Source organism: Sturnira hondurensis, unplaced genomic scaffold (assembly GCF_014824575.4).
Source record: "Sturnira hondurensis isolate 20B ecotype Veracruz unplaced genomic scaffold, ASM1482457v3 Scaffold0000780, whole genome shotgun sequence".
NCBI classification, from domain to species: Eukaryota; Metazoa; Chordata; class Mammalia; order Chiroptera; family Phyllostomidae; genus Sturnira; species Sturnira hondurensis.
The window spans coordinates 3,760,059-3,778,244 of NW_028073411.1; the positions used below are offsets into that span (position 1 = coordinate 3,760,059).

The 18,186-nt window shown below is 38.2% G+C and overlaps 1 protein-coding gene across 6 annotated transcripts in view; it reads right to left on the reverse strand.

Annotated features, from left to right (window-relative positions):
• The window catches only part of RBPJ (recombination signal binding protein for immunoglobulin kappa J region), a 217,500-nt gene that overhangs the window by 67,125 nt on the left and 132,189 nt on the right, over positions 1-18,186 (reverse strand). For 3 of the 6 annotated variants that reach the window (XM_037044772.1, XM_037044778.1, XM_037044766.1), the window contains exon 2: positions 5,003-5,185. The exons of the other annotated variants lie outside the window; for them this stretch is intronic. Coding sequence is in view for 1 of the 3 variants with exons in the window: in XM_037044778.1 (XP_036900673.1) it covers positions 5,003-5,019 (17 nt within the window). In the remaining 2 variants the exon portion in view is untranslated. The remainder of the gene's footprint in view (positions 1-5,002; positions 5,186-18,186) is intronic. 6 annotated transcript variants of the gene reach the window in all.

Below are 18,186 nucleotides of genomic sequence, written 5' to 3' on the forward strand. Positions count from 1 at the left end.
TTTCTTCAAAAGATCTAAAAGAGAGGAAAATTATAAGAAAAAAATCTTGACGTCCTAAATTAATTTACAGTGGCCTGCGAGTGAAAGAAAGACAGAACTGTAACAAAAGACTTCTCACATTCCTGTTTTGCCCATTGGAAATTTGAACTGATTTCCAGGTGGCTATTTCCAGATTATTTCAGCAAGGCATCATCTAACTCAGGGGTGTCAAACTCATTTTCATTGGAGGTCCACATCAGCCTCGTGGTTGCCTTCAAAGATCAAAATGTAATTTAGGACTGTATAAGTGTAACTACTCCTTAACAGTTAAGCAAGAGCTTGACATTGCCACGGGGTAGAAACAAGGTGCTGGGCTGCATAGAACAAGGTGGAGGGCCGGATCAGGCTTGCAGGCCTTGTTTGCCACCTATGATTTAAGTTTGTGAGCCCCCTGTTGTTTACATGTGGGTTTTGCGGACTGCTCAACTCCAGCCACTCCAAAGGAGCAGCAAAACATCTTTATTCAGACTCTGCTGGCCCTGCTTCACCTTCTCCCACCCTTTTGCCTATAGCTCAAGTAAATTCTTTCAGACCACCTCTTTCTTCCTTCTTCTCCCACTCCCTAGTTGTTTAGGTTCCATGCCCAAGACCAGTTTTTGGCTCAGTGAAACCCAAGTTTTTAAAGTTTAGTACAGGAAAATCTGCATATACCATGTGCAGGTCTCCAGCAATTTCACCCAGACAATTTTTTTTTTACTATGACAACAATAATCAAATGCTAATATAAGACCCATTATGTGTAAGCTGCTAATAATGATGTGGTTAAACAAATTAACTTCTGAGTTTTTAAAATGGCAGTAGCTCCAAAGTTTAAGAAATTCTCAAAGCTAAGTATAAATTTGAACTTGTCATTCTAATTGTTGAATTTTTTTCCTGGTCATCTGCCAATGTTTTAGTTGGTTCTAGAATTAATACTAGTAGTCTGATCATTTATTGTGAAAGACAAATACTACTTGTCCTGCATCAGTCCTCTTCACTTTGGGACTGAAACCCGCAATTTGAAAATCACAGCTTTAGAAGATGCACAAATCAGTCACCTTTCCCTGAAGAGGAAAAGCCCAGAGAACTGAAAACATCAGTTGAATAGTGATTGTTTACTTAACTCTAGGAAGATCACAGGAGAAAGTTTAACACTCAGGATATGAAAAAATGTAATAGTGCTCTACCCCCAAAAGAGGTTCTTGTTCTGGCAGTTAATAATCATCACCACTGTTAATCACTAGCTCCCTGCACACACAACTCTGCACTAAGTGCCTATAATTTATATACATATAGGCACATAAAATGCAATATACATATAGTTATATACTTGTTATATCTTTAATATGTAAATTTATATTTTTTCCAGGTCATTCTTATAGTCTGTCAAAATAAAAAAGTGTTAAGTGTAAAACATAGGTCAGCTGGCCCCAGAGTCTAATTTATAAACTCTTCCAAAAGAATAGGAGCTTCCAACTCTGGCTGTGCATCAAAAATCCTCTGTAGCGCCCTAGCTGCTGTGGCTCAATGGAATGCGTACCAACCTGAGAATCACAGGGTCACCCTTTGAATTCCCAGTCAGGGCACATGCCTGGGCTTCGGGCCAGATCCCGGTAGGGGGCATGCAAGAGGCAACCACACACTGATCTTTCCCTCTCTTTCTCCCTCCCTTCCCCTCTCTAAAATAAATAAATAAAATCTTTTTTTAAAAAAAAGGTCCTCTTTGGAGTCAAAACAAAACAAGCAAATAATAAGGTGCTTCCCCACAGAGATTTTTAAAGTTAAACTAGCAAATATTATAGAGAGGTATATTCTGAAAACAATGTATCAAATACCATATATTATGTCAGGAAAGATCTTTTTAGACAGTAGATACTACTGTGTGCTTCAGACTTAAAATTCCTTGTTCAAATGAGTGATTGCTTTGGTTAATAAACAACTGACTTTACCTTGAAAACTTAATTAGATTTCTCATTATACACTAGAATTTAATATAAAGCAGTTTTATCTTAGGTTTAATAACTAAATTCCATTAACAATTTAACTGCTGACATGTCAAAAATGATCTTAACATAACGTAGCCTAAATGATATAGGTTTTGGACTGCACCAGTGTATTCTATTAAATCTATCTATGCATGATTTAAACCTCTACCTTCCCCAAACATTTTCCTTCATTACCTAAAAGATAAAGAATTCTTAACCTGACGTAACAACAATGAATTCAGCATTATTCCTGGGTTGATTCACCTCTACCACCCTTAAGAAATCATTTACTGGCAAGCACATGATAGAAAATTAAGTGTTCTAGGTTTCAAATAATTAAGAAATGATTTTGCTTACATCATTCAAATAAAATATTATTAACATAAAAAACTAAATCATTTTTGATGGTTAAGTGGGTAACACAAAGCCAGGAATTACCACTACCAGCAACCACAAATAATAGCAGGACTACATGCCACAAACACATGAATGATTAGCTGAATACATACAATCCCCCTATTAATAAAGAATTTCTCATTTTCTTCTCAGTAAAAATTCTTTGTAAAAGGCTTCCAGCCAAGACAGAGGTGTAGGCAGATAGATACACTGTGCCTCCTCGCACAACCAAAAGAAGGACAACAAATTTAAAAACAAAAAACAACCAGAAATGCCAGAAAATCGAACTGTAGGGAAGTTCAACAACCAAGGAGTTAAACATTCATCCAGAGGGGGGGCGGGGGAGGGGGCAGGCGGAGAGGGCAGCTCCTAGCACAGAAGATACACAGAGAAGATGCACAGCACGGCGGCAGGGCAGTGGCTGGAGGACCTGGAGGTACCAAATTTGCATGCGGATAAACCAGGAGGAAAAACTGGGAGGAACAACTAGAGGGTGAGACAGGCCACACAACCCAGGGTTCCAGCTCGGGTAAATAAAGCCTCAAAACTGTGACTGAAAACACCTGTGGGGGTTGAGGTGGCAGGAAAAACTCCCAGCCTCACAAGAGAGTTCATTGGAGAGACCCACAGGGTCCTAAGAAGGTACACAAGCCCACCCACCAGGAAATCAGCACCCAAAGGACCCAATTTGCTTGTGGTCCTTTCAGGGGAAGTGACTGAAATCCGGCAGAGAGTGGAGCAAGCACCAATATTCCTTCCCGGACACCTCTCCTGCATACAGTGTCACAACGCAGCTACGCGGGTGGTCCCGCCCTGGTGAATAACTAAGGCTCTGCCCCTTACAACGTAACAGGAGCACAGAGACAAAAAAAATATGGCTCAAATGAAAGAACAGATCAAAGCCCCAGAAAAAGAACTAAACAGTGAAGAGAAAGCTAACCTATCAGACACAGAGTCCAAAACACTGGCAATCAGGATGCTCACAGAAATGGTTGAGTACAGCTGCAAAATACAGAAAGAAGTGAAGGCTATGAAAGGAAAAATAAAGGAAAATGTACAGGGAACCAACAGTGAAGGGAAAGAAACTGGGACTCAAATCAACAATTTGAAGCAGAAAGAAGAAATAAACATTCAATCAGAACAGAATGGAGAAATAAGAATTCAAAAAAAATTAGGAGAAGCTTAGGAACCTCCGGGACAACTTTAAACATTCCAACATCCAAATCATAGGGGTGCCAGAAGGAGAAGAGGGGGAGCAATAAATTGAAAATTTGAAGAAATAATGAAAGAGAACTTCTCCAATCTGGCAAAGGAAATAGACTCCCAGGAAGTCCAGGAAACTCAGAGAGTCCCATAGAAGTTGAACCCAAGGAAGCACACACCAAGGCACATCATAATTACATTACCCAAGATGAAAGTTAAGGAGAGAAATTTAAAAGCAGCAATAGAAAAGGAGACAGTTACCTACAAAGGAGTTCCCATAAGCCTATCAGTTGATTTCTCAAAAGAAACCCTGCAGGCAAGAAGGGGCTAGAAAGAAGTATTAGAAGTCATGAAAGGCAAGGACCTACATCCTAGATTACTCTATCCAGCAAAACTTTCATTTAGAATGGAAGGGCAAATAAATGCTTCCCAGATCAGGTCAAGTTCAAGGAGTTCACCACCAAGCCCTTATTATATGAAATGTTAAAGGGACTTGTCTAAGAAAAAGAAGATGATCAAAAATATGAACAATAAAATGACAATAAACAGAACTATCAACAACTGAACTTAAAAAAAAAACACCCACAAATACAAATTAAGCAAACAACTAGAACAAGAACAGAATCACTGAAATGGAGATCACATACAGGGCTGGAGTAGGGAGGAGGGCAGAGAATGATGGAAAAGGTACAGGGGCTAAGAAGCACAAAGGGTACATACAGAATAGACAAGTGGAGGTTAAGAATAGTATGGGAAATGAAGAAGCAAAGGAACTTATATGTATGACCCAGAGACATGAACTAAGGTGGGAGAATGCTGGTGGGAGGTGGAGTACAGGGCAGAGGGGAATAAAGGGGAGGAAAAATACAGGACAACTGTAATAGCATAATCAATAAAATATATTTAGAAAAGCTCTTTGTAAAAGACAAAGCAATCACAAACTTTAAATGTCAAGTAAGAGTCAGTCTGTTTGGTAAAATTAATGCCCTAACTGAAGGATTTATCCAACTATTTCCTATTCAGGCCACCATGACTTGACAGCACTGCAGAGAAACGAGAAACGAGTCTACGACCTTAACCAGAAAGATAACTACAGACTCGAACAGGAATAATCCCAAAATTATTTGGTTGAAGAACTTATAGTTTATTACTACTAAAATCTAGGGAAAATATCCACACCAGTGTCTTCTCTAACCGTATCTCAAAAACAAAAAAAAATTTCATTCCTCAATCTTATGACATATAGCTTTTTAAAACACAAATACCAGTGCTATAAATCCATAACCACATTTGCAATGTAAATACCAGAATATCTTCAAATATGATATATTTAAATATAGAATCATGAATGTTCATTCTATCCATGACCTTTGGGCCACTGGGAGATTTCTAAAGCATACCTTTTAATCCATGCCATGGCACTTCAAGAACATGTTAAGGTAAGTCACAGCCCGGAACACTTCGATGCACCTCAAAACACCTCAGCCAGTGCATCTGTATGATTCTCTTTTCCTTTTGAGATCATAATGGTTCCGAAGAACTACAATGCTTCCATTTGAATGACAGTCTCATAATTTCAATGACTTAAAAACAAAAACAAAAAATAAGGACTTAAATGTATGTTAAGCCACTATTATGTGACACTCATTTCGTGTGAACCCTGTATGAATGAGGAGTACAATGCCCAGCAGTCAGTGACGGACCTTTGCTTTGTTGAGATCTACCAAACCCCACAAATCTCTGACCCAATTCATTCTTCAGTTTTCTTTTCAAGGAATGAAAAATAACCTAAAAGACAGGTAGAGGCCAGGTCCACCGCTGATTAACCAATTATTCTATTCTGTGCTCTATGAGAGCAGGAAATTAACCACACACCTGTATAAAATGGAATTTGCTAATAGATACATCAGGGGTTCCTTCAAACAATGACCCTCCTGGCATTTGTATCACTGAATCATTTTAATCACATGGAAATCGTTAAATTAACTGGCGCTCCCATTTCTAAAGTATACCTCCATGTAGAGTGTGCATATTAATGAACAGACAGGTGGCTCACTACCAAGTTTTACTGCTGCACTATGATCGGCTTGGCAGGTTCCTCCTCACCCCACCCACCTTTCTTACATAAAAACATTAAAAACATTTTATTATTAAAACAATGCAATAAGGAATTTTTGTATCACATTTTAAACCTAAGAATTCACTTTTGCTTCAAGTTTGGCATTCTATAGTTAAAAGAATATTCAAGCTACATAAATATAAAACTAAATTTAAATAGTTTATAAAACTAAACTTAAATTATCAATAATACACGTATATTTGTGTCATAAAGCAATTAAAATTACTTTAGCATGACTGATCAGGAAATTTTTAATAAAAGCAAACTATAAAAAGGGTGTTCAAGAAAAGAGAAAGCATGGAGAAGTTCTGTTACAGCCAGGGTTTGGTAACACCTCACATAAAGATTACTAGACAGGAAACAGAAGAAGATGACAAAGGCCCAGCTAGAAGCTACAAAGTATGTGCTAAGGAGAAAGTTAAACTATTCTGTGTTTGAAAGTTCACTGTCAGAAAAATTACATAGTCCAGAGATTTAGGTGTATTGCAGGTTGTGGAGAACGTAGGTTATAAAATGTAGGTCACCCTTCAAAAAGCTGATGATAATGGCAGACTGCATATAGGTAAGAACTCTACGAGAGCAGGTGGGGAGAAGCTAGCGAACAGAAACAAGGGCCCTAGCGCAATGAAATCACTGCCGCCACAGCATCTTTTTAAACTGATCATTTTACCACTACAGTGCAATGCCCTGAGTTCCCACTACAGCTCTAAACCACTTAATGCCTCTGTATGACGTACCCAACTTCCTGGAAGGACATCCACGTTATTTTCTATAGCCTGTGCCCCCAGATAAACGCACCCTACACACTACCACCAGGATAATGTTCCTGGAGTGCAGTTTCAAATAAGAATGTTAACCACGGGGAAATCAGGTGGGATATGAATATGTTAGATAATAAAGAACGAAAGTCTGACATACTTATTACCTCATTTAACTTTCAAAAGCCCAGTTTACAGAGGAGAAAACTGAAGTTCTCTGGTTAAGTGACTGGATCTAAGAACATACTCAGTGAGGGAAAAGAACTGAAACTTAAATCTAGATCTTCTAGCTGGAATTACAACACTTTTCTACTACAATATTGTTGAAGAGCACCCTTAGGGCACAGGGGTGGCACTGGGGCTAAACTAACATTTGTTGACCACATGCCAAGTACCATGGTAACCACTCGATGCTATTTTATTTCATCCTGATCTACCATTCATAAGACTGATAAGTAGTTGCCTCCTTCTACAGGTGAGTAGATTGAGGCTCACTCAGAGAGATTTAAGTGATCTGGTCAACATCACACATCAGAGACTGAAAATGATGGCCCAGAGAGTTGATCTCACATGTCCAACTCTAAAACCCACATTAGTGTTGCTAATGCCAACCTATCCTCCAGAAGCAATCAGGAAAAAAAAGTCCAACACTTAAGTTTACTTTCAACCTGGCGATACAGCAATAATCTAACTTTATAAACACTTCTTACTCAAACCTCAGTCATTGCAAAATTTATAAACAAATTTTGGGCTATGGTTTAGCAACAGACTATATACACATTTACAAAAGTCTGTAAAAAGGATCAGAATTATATTTAATCACTCAAATCAGAAACTTCATTTGATTCCTAAAAATGAAATCCAGTTTTTTCATAAACCTATGGACTTGAAAATCTTTTAAAATTGACTTCAAATTCATAGTGCTGCCAAATTTCCCAGTTTAGTTGGTCCTAACCCATGGACTGCTACCAGTCTGAGTCTTGTGGGAAGAGAAGTCATTTATTAGATGAGGGAGGTGAGGCCATTCAGGCAGATTATTGGAAATAAAAATGACCCAAAACAGTAGCCCCGGCCAGTGTGGCTCAGTTGGTTGGGCATCATCCTATAAACCAAAAAGACTCCCCAGTTCAATCCACAGTCAGAGCACATGCCTGGTTGCAGGTTTGTCCAGGCTGGGGCACGTGTGGGGAACAACCAATTGATGGTTGTCTCTCACATCAATGTTTCCCTCTGTCTCTCTCCCACCTTTTCCCCTCCCTCTAAAATCAAAAATAAAAATTAAACGAGTAGATGGACAGCTCTCTACAATGCTTCAAAACATGGTTAAACTAAAAGTAATATCTAAAAGCACACACACAAAAAAACCCTCAAATTGAGGACAGGAAACTCCTAAGCAACTTCAAGATTTAAATGAGAAACCACATGCTCATACTGCATTCCAAAAGTAACCGAAGAAGGGGTCAACAGAACTACTATAGCAATGTACTGAAACATGTTAGATGAATCAAAGAAACCATTTTTTAAATTTCTGACACAAAATATTGCAGAATTATATTCAAGGGTTCAAAGCTGCTACAGTAAAAAAAATTAACTGGTCATTTAAAAATATCTTCATCAGCCCTGGCTGGTATAGCTCAGTGGATTGAGCATGGGCCTGTGAAGCAGGGGGTCACTGGTTCAGTTCCCAGTCACAGCACATGCCTGGGATGCAGGCTGGGTCGCCAGTGGGGGACACATGAGAGGCAACCATGCACTTGATGTTTCTCTCCCACTTTCTCCTTCCCTTCCCCTCTCTCTAAAAATAAAGAAATAAAATTTTAAAAATATATATCTTCATCAGCCCTGGCTGGTGTGGCACACCAGCCTGAAAACCAAAGGTTCCCTGATTTGGTTCCCTGATTTGATTCCCAGTGTAGGGCACGTGCCTGGGATGCGGCCCAGGTCCCCAGAGCAGGGGTGCATGAGAGGCAACAACACATTGATGTTTCCCTCTCTTTCTCTCTCCCATCCCCTCTCTAAAAATAAAGAAAATCTTTAGAGTAAATAATTAATTTGAAATGTCTTCATCAGTAAAAGCCTAACTCTTCTGTATAACTCACTTTACAAACATTAATACCTGAACAGATTTACAGGTGAGGTGATACAGAAATTTTCCAGCTTTTAAAATAGACCTAGGTGAACTTACTCCTAAAGAAATTAAGTTTGATAAGGGATGAACACAAAATGAACAAGTATGAAAGAACATAGGCTTCTGGATTTGGTTTAAAAGGACGACTGTATTTCCACAGGGCCTTCCCTGACCCTGCTTCAGGTCTCCCCCAGCGCATACTGATACGACAGGTGTACACTGTACTTCCTATGTTCCTCAGAGTACAGCACAGTGTTTCAGATCTCTGGACCACTACACATGCTACTTCAAGAGCAGTGGGTGAAAGAGAAGTGAAGATCACACAATAATACTTAAAAGAATACTATAAATAATAAAAATATAATATAAAAAGCATTAAGGAGAAAATAAACAGGTCAGACTACGAGTGAAAAACAAAAACTTTTAATGTTTTCAGTGCCTACAATGTATTACATACTATAAGCTAAGCCAAGTTGGGGTTTTTTACATAAATCTCAGACTTACTGTAAGAAATTTCTGAAAAGAAAAAAACACTGACACTAAGTTGATGAGGCAGCCTTTAAATTAGATATTATAATTCAGGGGATGTGTCCTACTACACACTTGAATTTTAAACAGGTTTTGTCAACTAAGTACTTGGAAACAGTCTTGTTATATAATGACAGAAAATTAACTATTGCTATTATCAAAAATATAAAAATGATATTCGAGGGATTCCAACTCTAAAGTAGTCTGTGCCAATACTAATAAGGATTTCAAATATAAGCTAAACCAGGTTTTGAGTAACTTTCAAAGAACCTTTCCAAGAATCATAAACTACTCAAATTCCCATCTCAATAGTAAAACTATAATTCCTTCCCCCAAGAAACTCTGGGGGTAAGGGAATGCCAAGCACCTAAAGCTGAGACTGACCTCAGGATCGATGAGACCCAGTGACTGAAAGATACTCATAACCTAGCAATTCTGGAAGATGAAATATTCATCTAATTTTACTTTGAAGAACTCCCAAACGGAGAAGCTCTTTTAAGAGCTTCTAATGTATATCCTAATTTTCAGTAACATTTAAAACACTTCTATTAAAGTGCCTGTTCTTAAAGTAGCCAATACCCAGGGTTCAACTGGGAGACACCGGAATTTTTTTTTGTTATAATTCCAGATGGCACAGTATGGACAGATATAATTTAAACACAAATACATGCATGGGTAAATCCACACCCACACACAGCCACCCCCCCCCCACTATCCTTTTTCAAATGAATTAATGTATGTGCTTGGTGACCAAAGATAGGGGGATGGGGACAGAGGAAAAGAAGAAGAAAGAGCAGCAATCCAAAAGTGCTGAATAAAGAATGTTAAGGGAGGAAAAGTAATAAAGTAAATCAGCTCATTCATAAACACTACTATGCATTTATTCCGAACACGAAAATCAAAAGAAGCTTCTTTCCTTTCTAGAATGAGAGGAAAAAACAACACAGAGCATAAATCAAACTTGCCTCCACTTCCTCTGTAATTACTATGTGTATGTTTATTAAAGTGTTTATGGGTAAATTAAGTTTCTCCCTATCATTCTCTTTCTCCTTTCACTTAAAATAAAATGTAAATTTTGGTGGCTTAAAAGATTATGTGGTCATGAGTGATAAGAATGCGCTAATTAAGTTCCGAAGTTGGAGTCAGGTGCTATACGTTAGAAACTTCCTTGGATATGTAACTTCTGAGCAGTCACACCTCACCTGTAGATAACAGCAGTGCGAAACTGCAGTGGCAATGCTTAACGAATGCTTAGCTGTGAAAACACCTAACACACTGCCTGCCAGAGCAGGCATAAGCATTTATTGACTTTGAAGGCACAATTTGGTAATCAGTTACTGCTAATGCCACAACTCTAAAATCAAAATAAACATGAGCATGTCACTCCACATTTTGAGTGGAGGAAGATCAAGAGCTAAGTGGAGAAAGACGATAAGGCATAAGAGAAGCAGCAGCAGAAATCAATCAGGAGGCTGCTGTGGCCATGCAGGTTCAAGATGACAGTGTCTTACACCACGGTGGAAGCAGTGGAAGTGTTGCAGGTCATGAAACAATGGGCATATTTTAAAGACAAAACACGGTCTGCAACGTTGACTCGGAGGCTTCTAACCTAAGCAACCTGAAGCACGGAGTTCTTATTAGGATGGGGATGACTTCAGGAGATTTACAGATGGGAATTTCTGTAGTTAAATTTAGACACAGTAAATTGAATATGCTTAAATAATCTAATAGTATTTATTACAGGTTATCAGAACTTTCTGCAAAGGGTAGGGAGATGTGACAAGTAAATGTAGTCTGTTTAGTTCTTGCTCACAGCCAGATTTTTTGAAGAACCAATGAGGTGTAAGTATTATAAATTAAACAAGTAATTTAATAATCTTAGCTTTTTAATTATACATCCTCTGCCGTGTGCATCTGAGTGTTAAAGAAAAAATAATGCAATAAGAATATTAGGAAAATTTCTAATTACACAGACTAATTTAAGGGAGATAGTCCATATTCAAACAATAAAGGCAATTACATCTAAGAAGAGTAACCTATTATCTGATGCTCTCCAGCCACCAAAATGCCTGTTTCAAAGACATAGTTTAGAAATAATAAAATTAACAGACATTTATGAAGTGCTTTCCACATGCTAATTAAGCATCTCATTTAAATACCAACTAACTTTTATTAGCTTATCTTTTACAATAAGGTTGAAAGAAATTAATTAAGCTAAAGAACTACTCTGTAACTTTAGCCATCCTGAAAAGAACTAGTTTAAGAGTATGCAGGAAATTCTTCTGCTCTATTGTTTTTCTATTAACATCTACATTTTGTATTCTCTTCGTGCTTCTAATTTTCCAATGCCAACTGTTATGGAAGCTCTATGACAGCTTGATATGTAGCAATTTGTGTGGGTCTGTGTTTTAATGGGAAAGGAACAGGAAGGAAAATTGTATGTTGATGAGTCCAAAAACATAACACACTTTCCCGAGATAGACTTGTGCAGAAATGTATTAATAGTAGTTACAATTTCAGGCTATGGGCCTATAAATATAACTCTGTTAATAGAAATGGACTGCAGAGAATTTGGAAAGTGAACATGTATTTTCTGGAGAGTAATGAATAAAAAGAGAAAGGAACTGCCCTGACACACTTATTCTCACCTAGATATTCTCATTTTACCTTAAATTGTAAAATTACTGCCACAGAATTATCAAGCTTTTGGAGATAGTTTCACAATGGTTTCACCTACTTGATAGCAACTCAGTTGTCCCTATTTTATGATAGCCACATTGCTTAAGTTATTTCATCAGGTTCACTCGCACAGGCACTCCTAGAGGGGTCTGTCTCCCTCTCCCCACCTCTCTTGCCCACCTGGCGATACACTAGCCAGGGAGCCCGAGACCACATGACCGTGGCAGCTGCCTGACCCATGGCTGCCTGAGCTCCATTTGCAGGCTCCAGGAGGAAGCCTGAGATGAACTGTAGCTGGGAACAAGCTAAACTACCTGGATGGGAACTATGAGGGCTTAACAGCCCTCTGTGGGCTCCAAAGGACCGTACTTTAAAATGGAGCAGGAACTCTGGACTCCTGGCCTTCTGGAGGACACAGTGGGACTTTTTCTGTGGCAGAAAAGAGGAGACAGTCTTTGGGACGGGAGCCCACCACTCTCCCAAGCTGTGCGGCACCTTAATAAACCTCTTTCCTTTTGTACCAGCATCTGCCTCATGAGTTTGGTTTTCATGGCAGCAAGCAATCAAACCTCCATTTTTTTTGTTATTGTTCAGTTGCATTACCACAATAAAGAAAAGCAGAACATACTTTATGGAAATATACCAATAGATATTATCTTCTTCCCTATATATTAACAATTTTCCCTTATTTTACCCCAAATCTATTCATTCTATTTTTATCTTCATAAAAGGCAGGACCTATCCACTGCATAGTCACAACACTCAATCATTCCTCTTCTCATTTTAACCCAACAGGTCTCACAGAGTTCATCTGTATTAACTGCTTGAATCTGATTTCTTCATTTCTACTGCCATGGCCTGGTAATAGCAGAGGATCATTGTAACAGCCTGAGAGCCAATCTCCCACCCTCAAAAACCTAGACTTCAGTTATTAATCTTGAAATAAAGCTCATCTGTAAAACCTTTCAAAAGGCCTCCATTGTCTATTCAAGTTTAAAGTTCTGAACAACACATTAAAAAACACCCTTATCTGGCCCAACTTATCTTTCTGAACTCATCTTCCATAAAACACTCTTGCTTTCTATACCCTACACTAGACACTTTAACTCCCTCTTTTCTCACCATATCTACTAGGATCTCCTGCCTCCATGCTTTTCCCATTGAAATCTTTCATTAACTTCATACTGCTTGTTATATATGTGGATATAAAGTTAATAAAACCTCTGGAGAACATTTGGCAGCATCTATCAAAACTATAAATGTGTATATATCCTTGCAACCAGCAATTCCATTTCTAAGTATACGTCCTACAAAAATATTCCTGCACATGAGGTATACAAAGATATTTACTACAGTGTTGTTCCTAAAAGAAAATTCTATTTAGTTGTATGTAAAATGTAAACAACTTGTTGTATGCAAAATGGAAACCAAAGGTTCTGTTACACATATTACAGATATGGAATACTACACAGATTTAAAGACAGAAGTAATCCTATACGCACAAGTTTAAGAAAAAGAAAAGGAATTCAAGGATTATTAAATTTTAGCCCTGGACGGTATGGATCAGTTGGTGGAGTGTCTGTCATCCCACAAACAGAAAGGTTGCAGGTTTGATTCCTGGATCAGAAATATAAAAATTGGTTGCATATAAAAAGGCAACCAATTGATGCTTCTCACATTGATGTTGCTCTCCCTCTCTTTCTCCCACCCTTCCTCCTCTCTCAAAGCAGTAAGCATGTCCTCAGGTGAGAATTTCTTTTAAAAATGGATATTAAATTTTGAAAGTAAACAGAATAAATAATATAAAAATGTAATAATATGAGCTCATCTGCCCTGAAAAAAAAACAAACTATGTACTTTTACATATACTTAAGTACATGGTAAATTGTCTGAAAGAATTATCCCAAGTTTTTAACAGTGGTTACCTCTAGGGAAGGTGAACTAGGGTTTTCTAAAACTATCATGATGATGATGCAGAAATGTATTCCTCTATTAATTGTGCAAAATTTCAAATATGTTACAAACAGGTAGGAAGAGCCTACAGATAGACAAGAAAGACAAGACAATCTCACTCCTGACCTATGTGGCCTGACCTCCTCCTTCCTACTCTATTCAGCCAGGACTGAACTGAATCGAGGCAGTTACACAGAGCAGAAGCAGCACATGCTGCCTATACTGGCCCAGATTCATCTTGGCCCAAGCTCCCTAAGGGCACTCACAGCTGTCAGTACCACACTCCTCAGGTCTAACTCTAGCAGAGTTGAAAAAACCATTCTTACTCGGTGACTACTCAGGCTTGCCTTTCTACCAACAAAGTCATCTGTCACCAACAAGAACCACATCCTGACTGGGCAAGGCTGAGGACAGAGTCAGTACTCCGGTATTCCTGACAAAATTTCCTGCCTCCGGATTTCCAAAACTGATCTTTCTCTAGCCTAATTTAAAAGGAGGAGGAGGAGGACGAAAAGGAAGAAAAAATCCTTCATGAATTATTTGCTGAAACCTCCAATCTGCATTAATTACTTCTTTTATTTCTTTTTCTGTACCTCAATGTTCTTTTGAGAAGTATTTCCATTATAGGAGGGAGCTTTGTATTCTTCCTTACATTATAGTTCATTATGAGCATAGCTGGAATCCCCACTGGAGCACAAACCACCAGGACCAACCTGCCTTGACTAATCCTTTATAAACACTTGAGGCATTCAAAGTTCATGGTTTTAACAGGTTTTCAAGAAAGGACTCCTGAATAGAATTTGTTGGTAACAGTTTAGTGCATGATACCAGACAGTTCACAGATGGGATGTGTTTAACTTTCCAATAAAAATGACAACAGGCAGCCCTGGCTAGGGTGGCTCAGTGGGTTCCTGGTTCGATTCCTGGTTAGGGCACATGCCTGGGTTTTGGGCCAGGTTCCCATTAGGGGGTGCACAGGAGACAACCACACATTGGTATTTCACTCCCTATTTCTCCTTCCCTTCCCTTCTCTCTAAAAAGAGAGAAAATCTTTTTTAAAATGTCACCAGGCAGTATAAAATCAGTAAGAAGGATAAATAAGAAGTTTTGAATGGACTTCCATTTCAACTTGTTAAATGAAAGCTTTGAGTCGGAAGAGAGAATAAACCTCAAAACCACAACATGTCACAGCCATAAGCAGAAAAGTATAAGACTTTTAATAGCATTTAAATAGAAAAAAGTTCACCTCTTTTGTAACCTAAGGGGGGAAAACTTTTTGTATCCCCTTTACATCATGAGTCTAAATACAATTATAGCATATAATTCTGCATATTCTGATTATTTGGTCAGTTTCTTTTGTAAATCTTTGCCAAATAATGAAAATACAACTATCATTTACCTCATTTTGTGTATGTGATCCTTATGACTGGTATATGTTGTCAAGAACAAAATCCTGACTTCTCGTAAATATTTTATGTCAAATAAAGTTGATAAGAATGTAAAAATTATTTTAAATGTAAAACTTGCTGGACAATGTTTCTTGGTGGCAGTCATGTTCTGAAGAATATTGTGAATTATGATAACTGCAAATAAGAACTAACATTTATTAGTAAATTCAGTATATAAAGAAGATTGGCGCTATCCCATTTATTTACTACCAACTCTATGGGTAGGTATAGTAATTAATATTCTATTTTTTAGACACACAAACTGAAGCTTAAAGGTCATGTAATTTGCAGAAAGTGACATGTGACAGAGCCAGAATTCAAAGACTAGTCTTTTTTATTTCACCCTATATATTTAGCAAATGAAATAAAAAATGAATCTGTTCTGCCCTGGCTGGGGTAGCTCAATGGATTGACCGTGGACCTGCAGACTGAAGCACTGCCGGTTCAATTCCCAGTCAGGGCACATACCTGGGTTGCAGGCCATGTCCCAAGCAAAGGGGATGCAAGAGGCAACCACACATTGATGTTTCACTTCCCCTCTTTCTCCCTCCATTCCCCTCTCTCTAAAAATAAACAAAACCTTTAATAAAATAAATAAATAAATCTGTTCTGCTACGAGGTATGTTTCTTTTCTGTGAATTACTTCTTAGACAACTAGAAAGAAAAACAGAGTAAGTCACGTTGCTTTTGTTTTGTTTTTTTAAGATTTTACTTATTTATTCTTAGAGAGAGGGGAAGGGAGGGAGCAAAAAAGGAAGAGAAACATTGGTGTGGGAGAGAAACATATATCAGTTGCCTCTTGTATACACCCCAACCGAGGACTGAACTGGTAACCCAGGCATAGGCCCTGACCAGCAACTGAACCCATGACCTTTAGGTTTGTGGGATGACACCCAACCAACTGAGCCACACTGGTCAGGGCCTAGCATATTGTTCTGAGGCAGCTGGAAACAAGCTTTTTTTTTTTACAATTAAGATAAAACCATAGCAATAGATGAATATTTTAAGGAAAAAAAAACCATGAAAATCTACCAAAAAACTTTCCCTTTTTGTAAGAAGTGGTTGATTTAGTGGCTTAGGAATTGTTATTCTTTCAGCTGGGTTAACATTTGACAAAGCTGCCTGTGCAGATGAAGACACTGCAAAATAAATAAATAAATAACTCCCTGTATTAAAAACAATGGATTAATGAAGAAGACTACATACTGGATTAGAGTTTTAGTTTTAATACAAACTTTCTCTTAGAAGAAATGCCCTTCCAGGACCTATAATTAGATGAAGGCTGGAGCCCAGGTTAAAGTTTAAGACTCCAAAGATTGCTGGTAATACAAAGTACAAATGCTAGTCCTTTGTTTATTACTTAGCATTCTAATTAAAAACAATAAAAAGTTCCATGGATTTTTTAGTAGTCTGGCCCAACCCTTCCCCCCAGCCCATGTGCCTTATTACCTTTATGACACTGTTTTGCAGAACTCAAAGTCTGACAAGATACATATATAGAATCGTGGCAGAAGATCCTGTATGCATTAAACAAAACAATCCCTATGAACTGTCAGTACATGTGAACTTCGTAAAACACCATGATAGTTTTTTGTTTGGTTTTGCTTGAGGTTTTTAAAAGATGTGAGATAAACTCCAATCCTACAGAGAAAATAACGAATTTGTGTTAAAACTAAGACTATTAGGACAAAAATGCAAAAGTGGAGATTAATGCTGCTTTGATTTCAAAAGTTTAAATGTTTTTTATTGACTTTTAAACAAAGATCAACACAATGTCAACTCATTGTGATCCCAGACAAAGTAGTCTTTAGAGAAACACACACATATATACACAAACACCACCAAAGCAGCTCTTTGGATACATCCCTTCTTAACTTAACTATAGAGAAGCTGACACTATGGAGTGTGACCCCACTGAGAATCTACTGTAGAAACTAAGGCAATGGTTCCTATCCAGCATGCTTATTTCCAAATATTATGTTTATAGTCAATAGATTAAACACACTATCAAAACAGAAAGCTCATATAAAGATAGTTCATATAGAAAGAGGCCATATAAGCAGATATTTTGATAGATACAGTTGTCGTGAATTAACCGTTCATAACATAAAGCATTCCTGGAAGAATTCTTTCAAGTGATGCTTGAAGACCGAAGTATGTGGTTAATGGGTTCTCGTATCTATTTCAATGTGGGAAGGGGGTTGCCCACACCAACAAGCAACTCTCTGGACACCAGGAAGGCATCCTACACTTCGATTCATTCTGCACAATCTATCCAGAGATAGTCAGATCCTAAGGATCAAGGGCTCCATCTTACAAGACTGCCATCCCGCCTCAGAGCCCTGTGGCAAGCCCAGGTGTTTTTCACAAACCAGCTATAGAATGGAGGTTCCCATGGCCCCTCATTGGGTTCATTAATTTGCTAAAGCACCTCACGAATTCAGGGAAACCTTTTACTTACTAAATTACTGGTTTATTACCAAATGGAAGAAATGTCCATGCCATCCAGGCATACCATTCCCTCATATCTTCCACACGTTCACCAACCTAGAAGCTCTCCAAATTCTGTCATTTGGGTTTTTAGGAAGGCTTCATAATAACTGATTAAATCTTTGGTCACTGGGCACTGACTCAACATACAGTCTCCCCTTCAGCTCTCTAGAGGTTAGGGGTAGGACTGAAAGTTCCAACCCTCCAGCCACAGGGCTGGCCCCACTGGCAACCAGTCCCCACCCTCAGGCACTTCCCAAAAGTCACCTCATCAACATAACAAAAGATACCTGTATTGCTCTGGGCTCACCAAATTCCAAGGGATTTAGGGAGCTGTGAGCCAGGAGTGGATGAAGATCAAATATATGAGAGGAAATGTCTTCAAATATATACTTCTTATAATCACAGTACTATAGTGGTAATAAATATTTATCTTCTTCCCACTGGTCTTAATAATGGGCCTTTATCATTCCCAATTTCT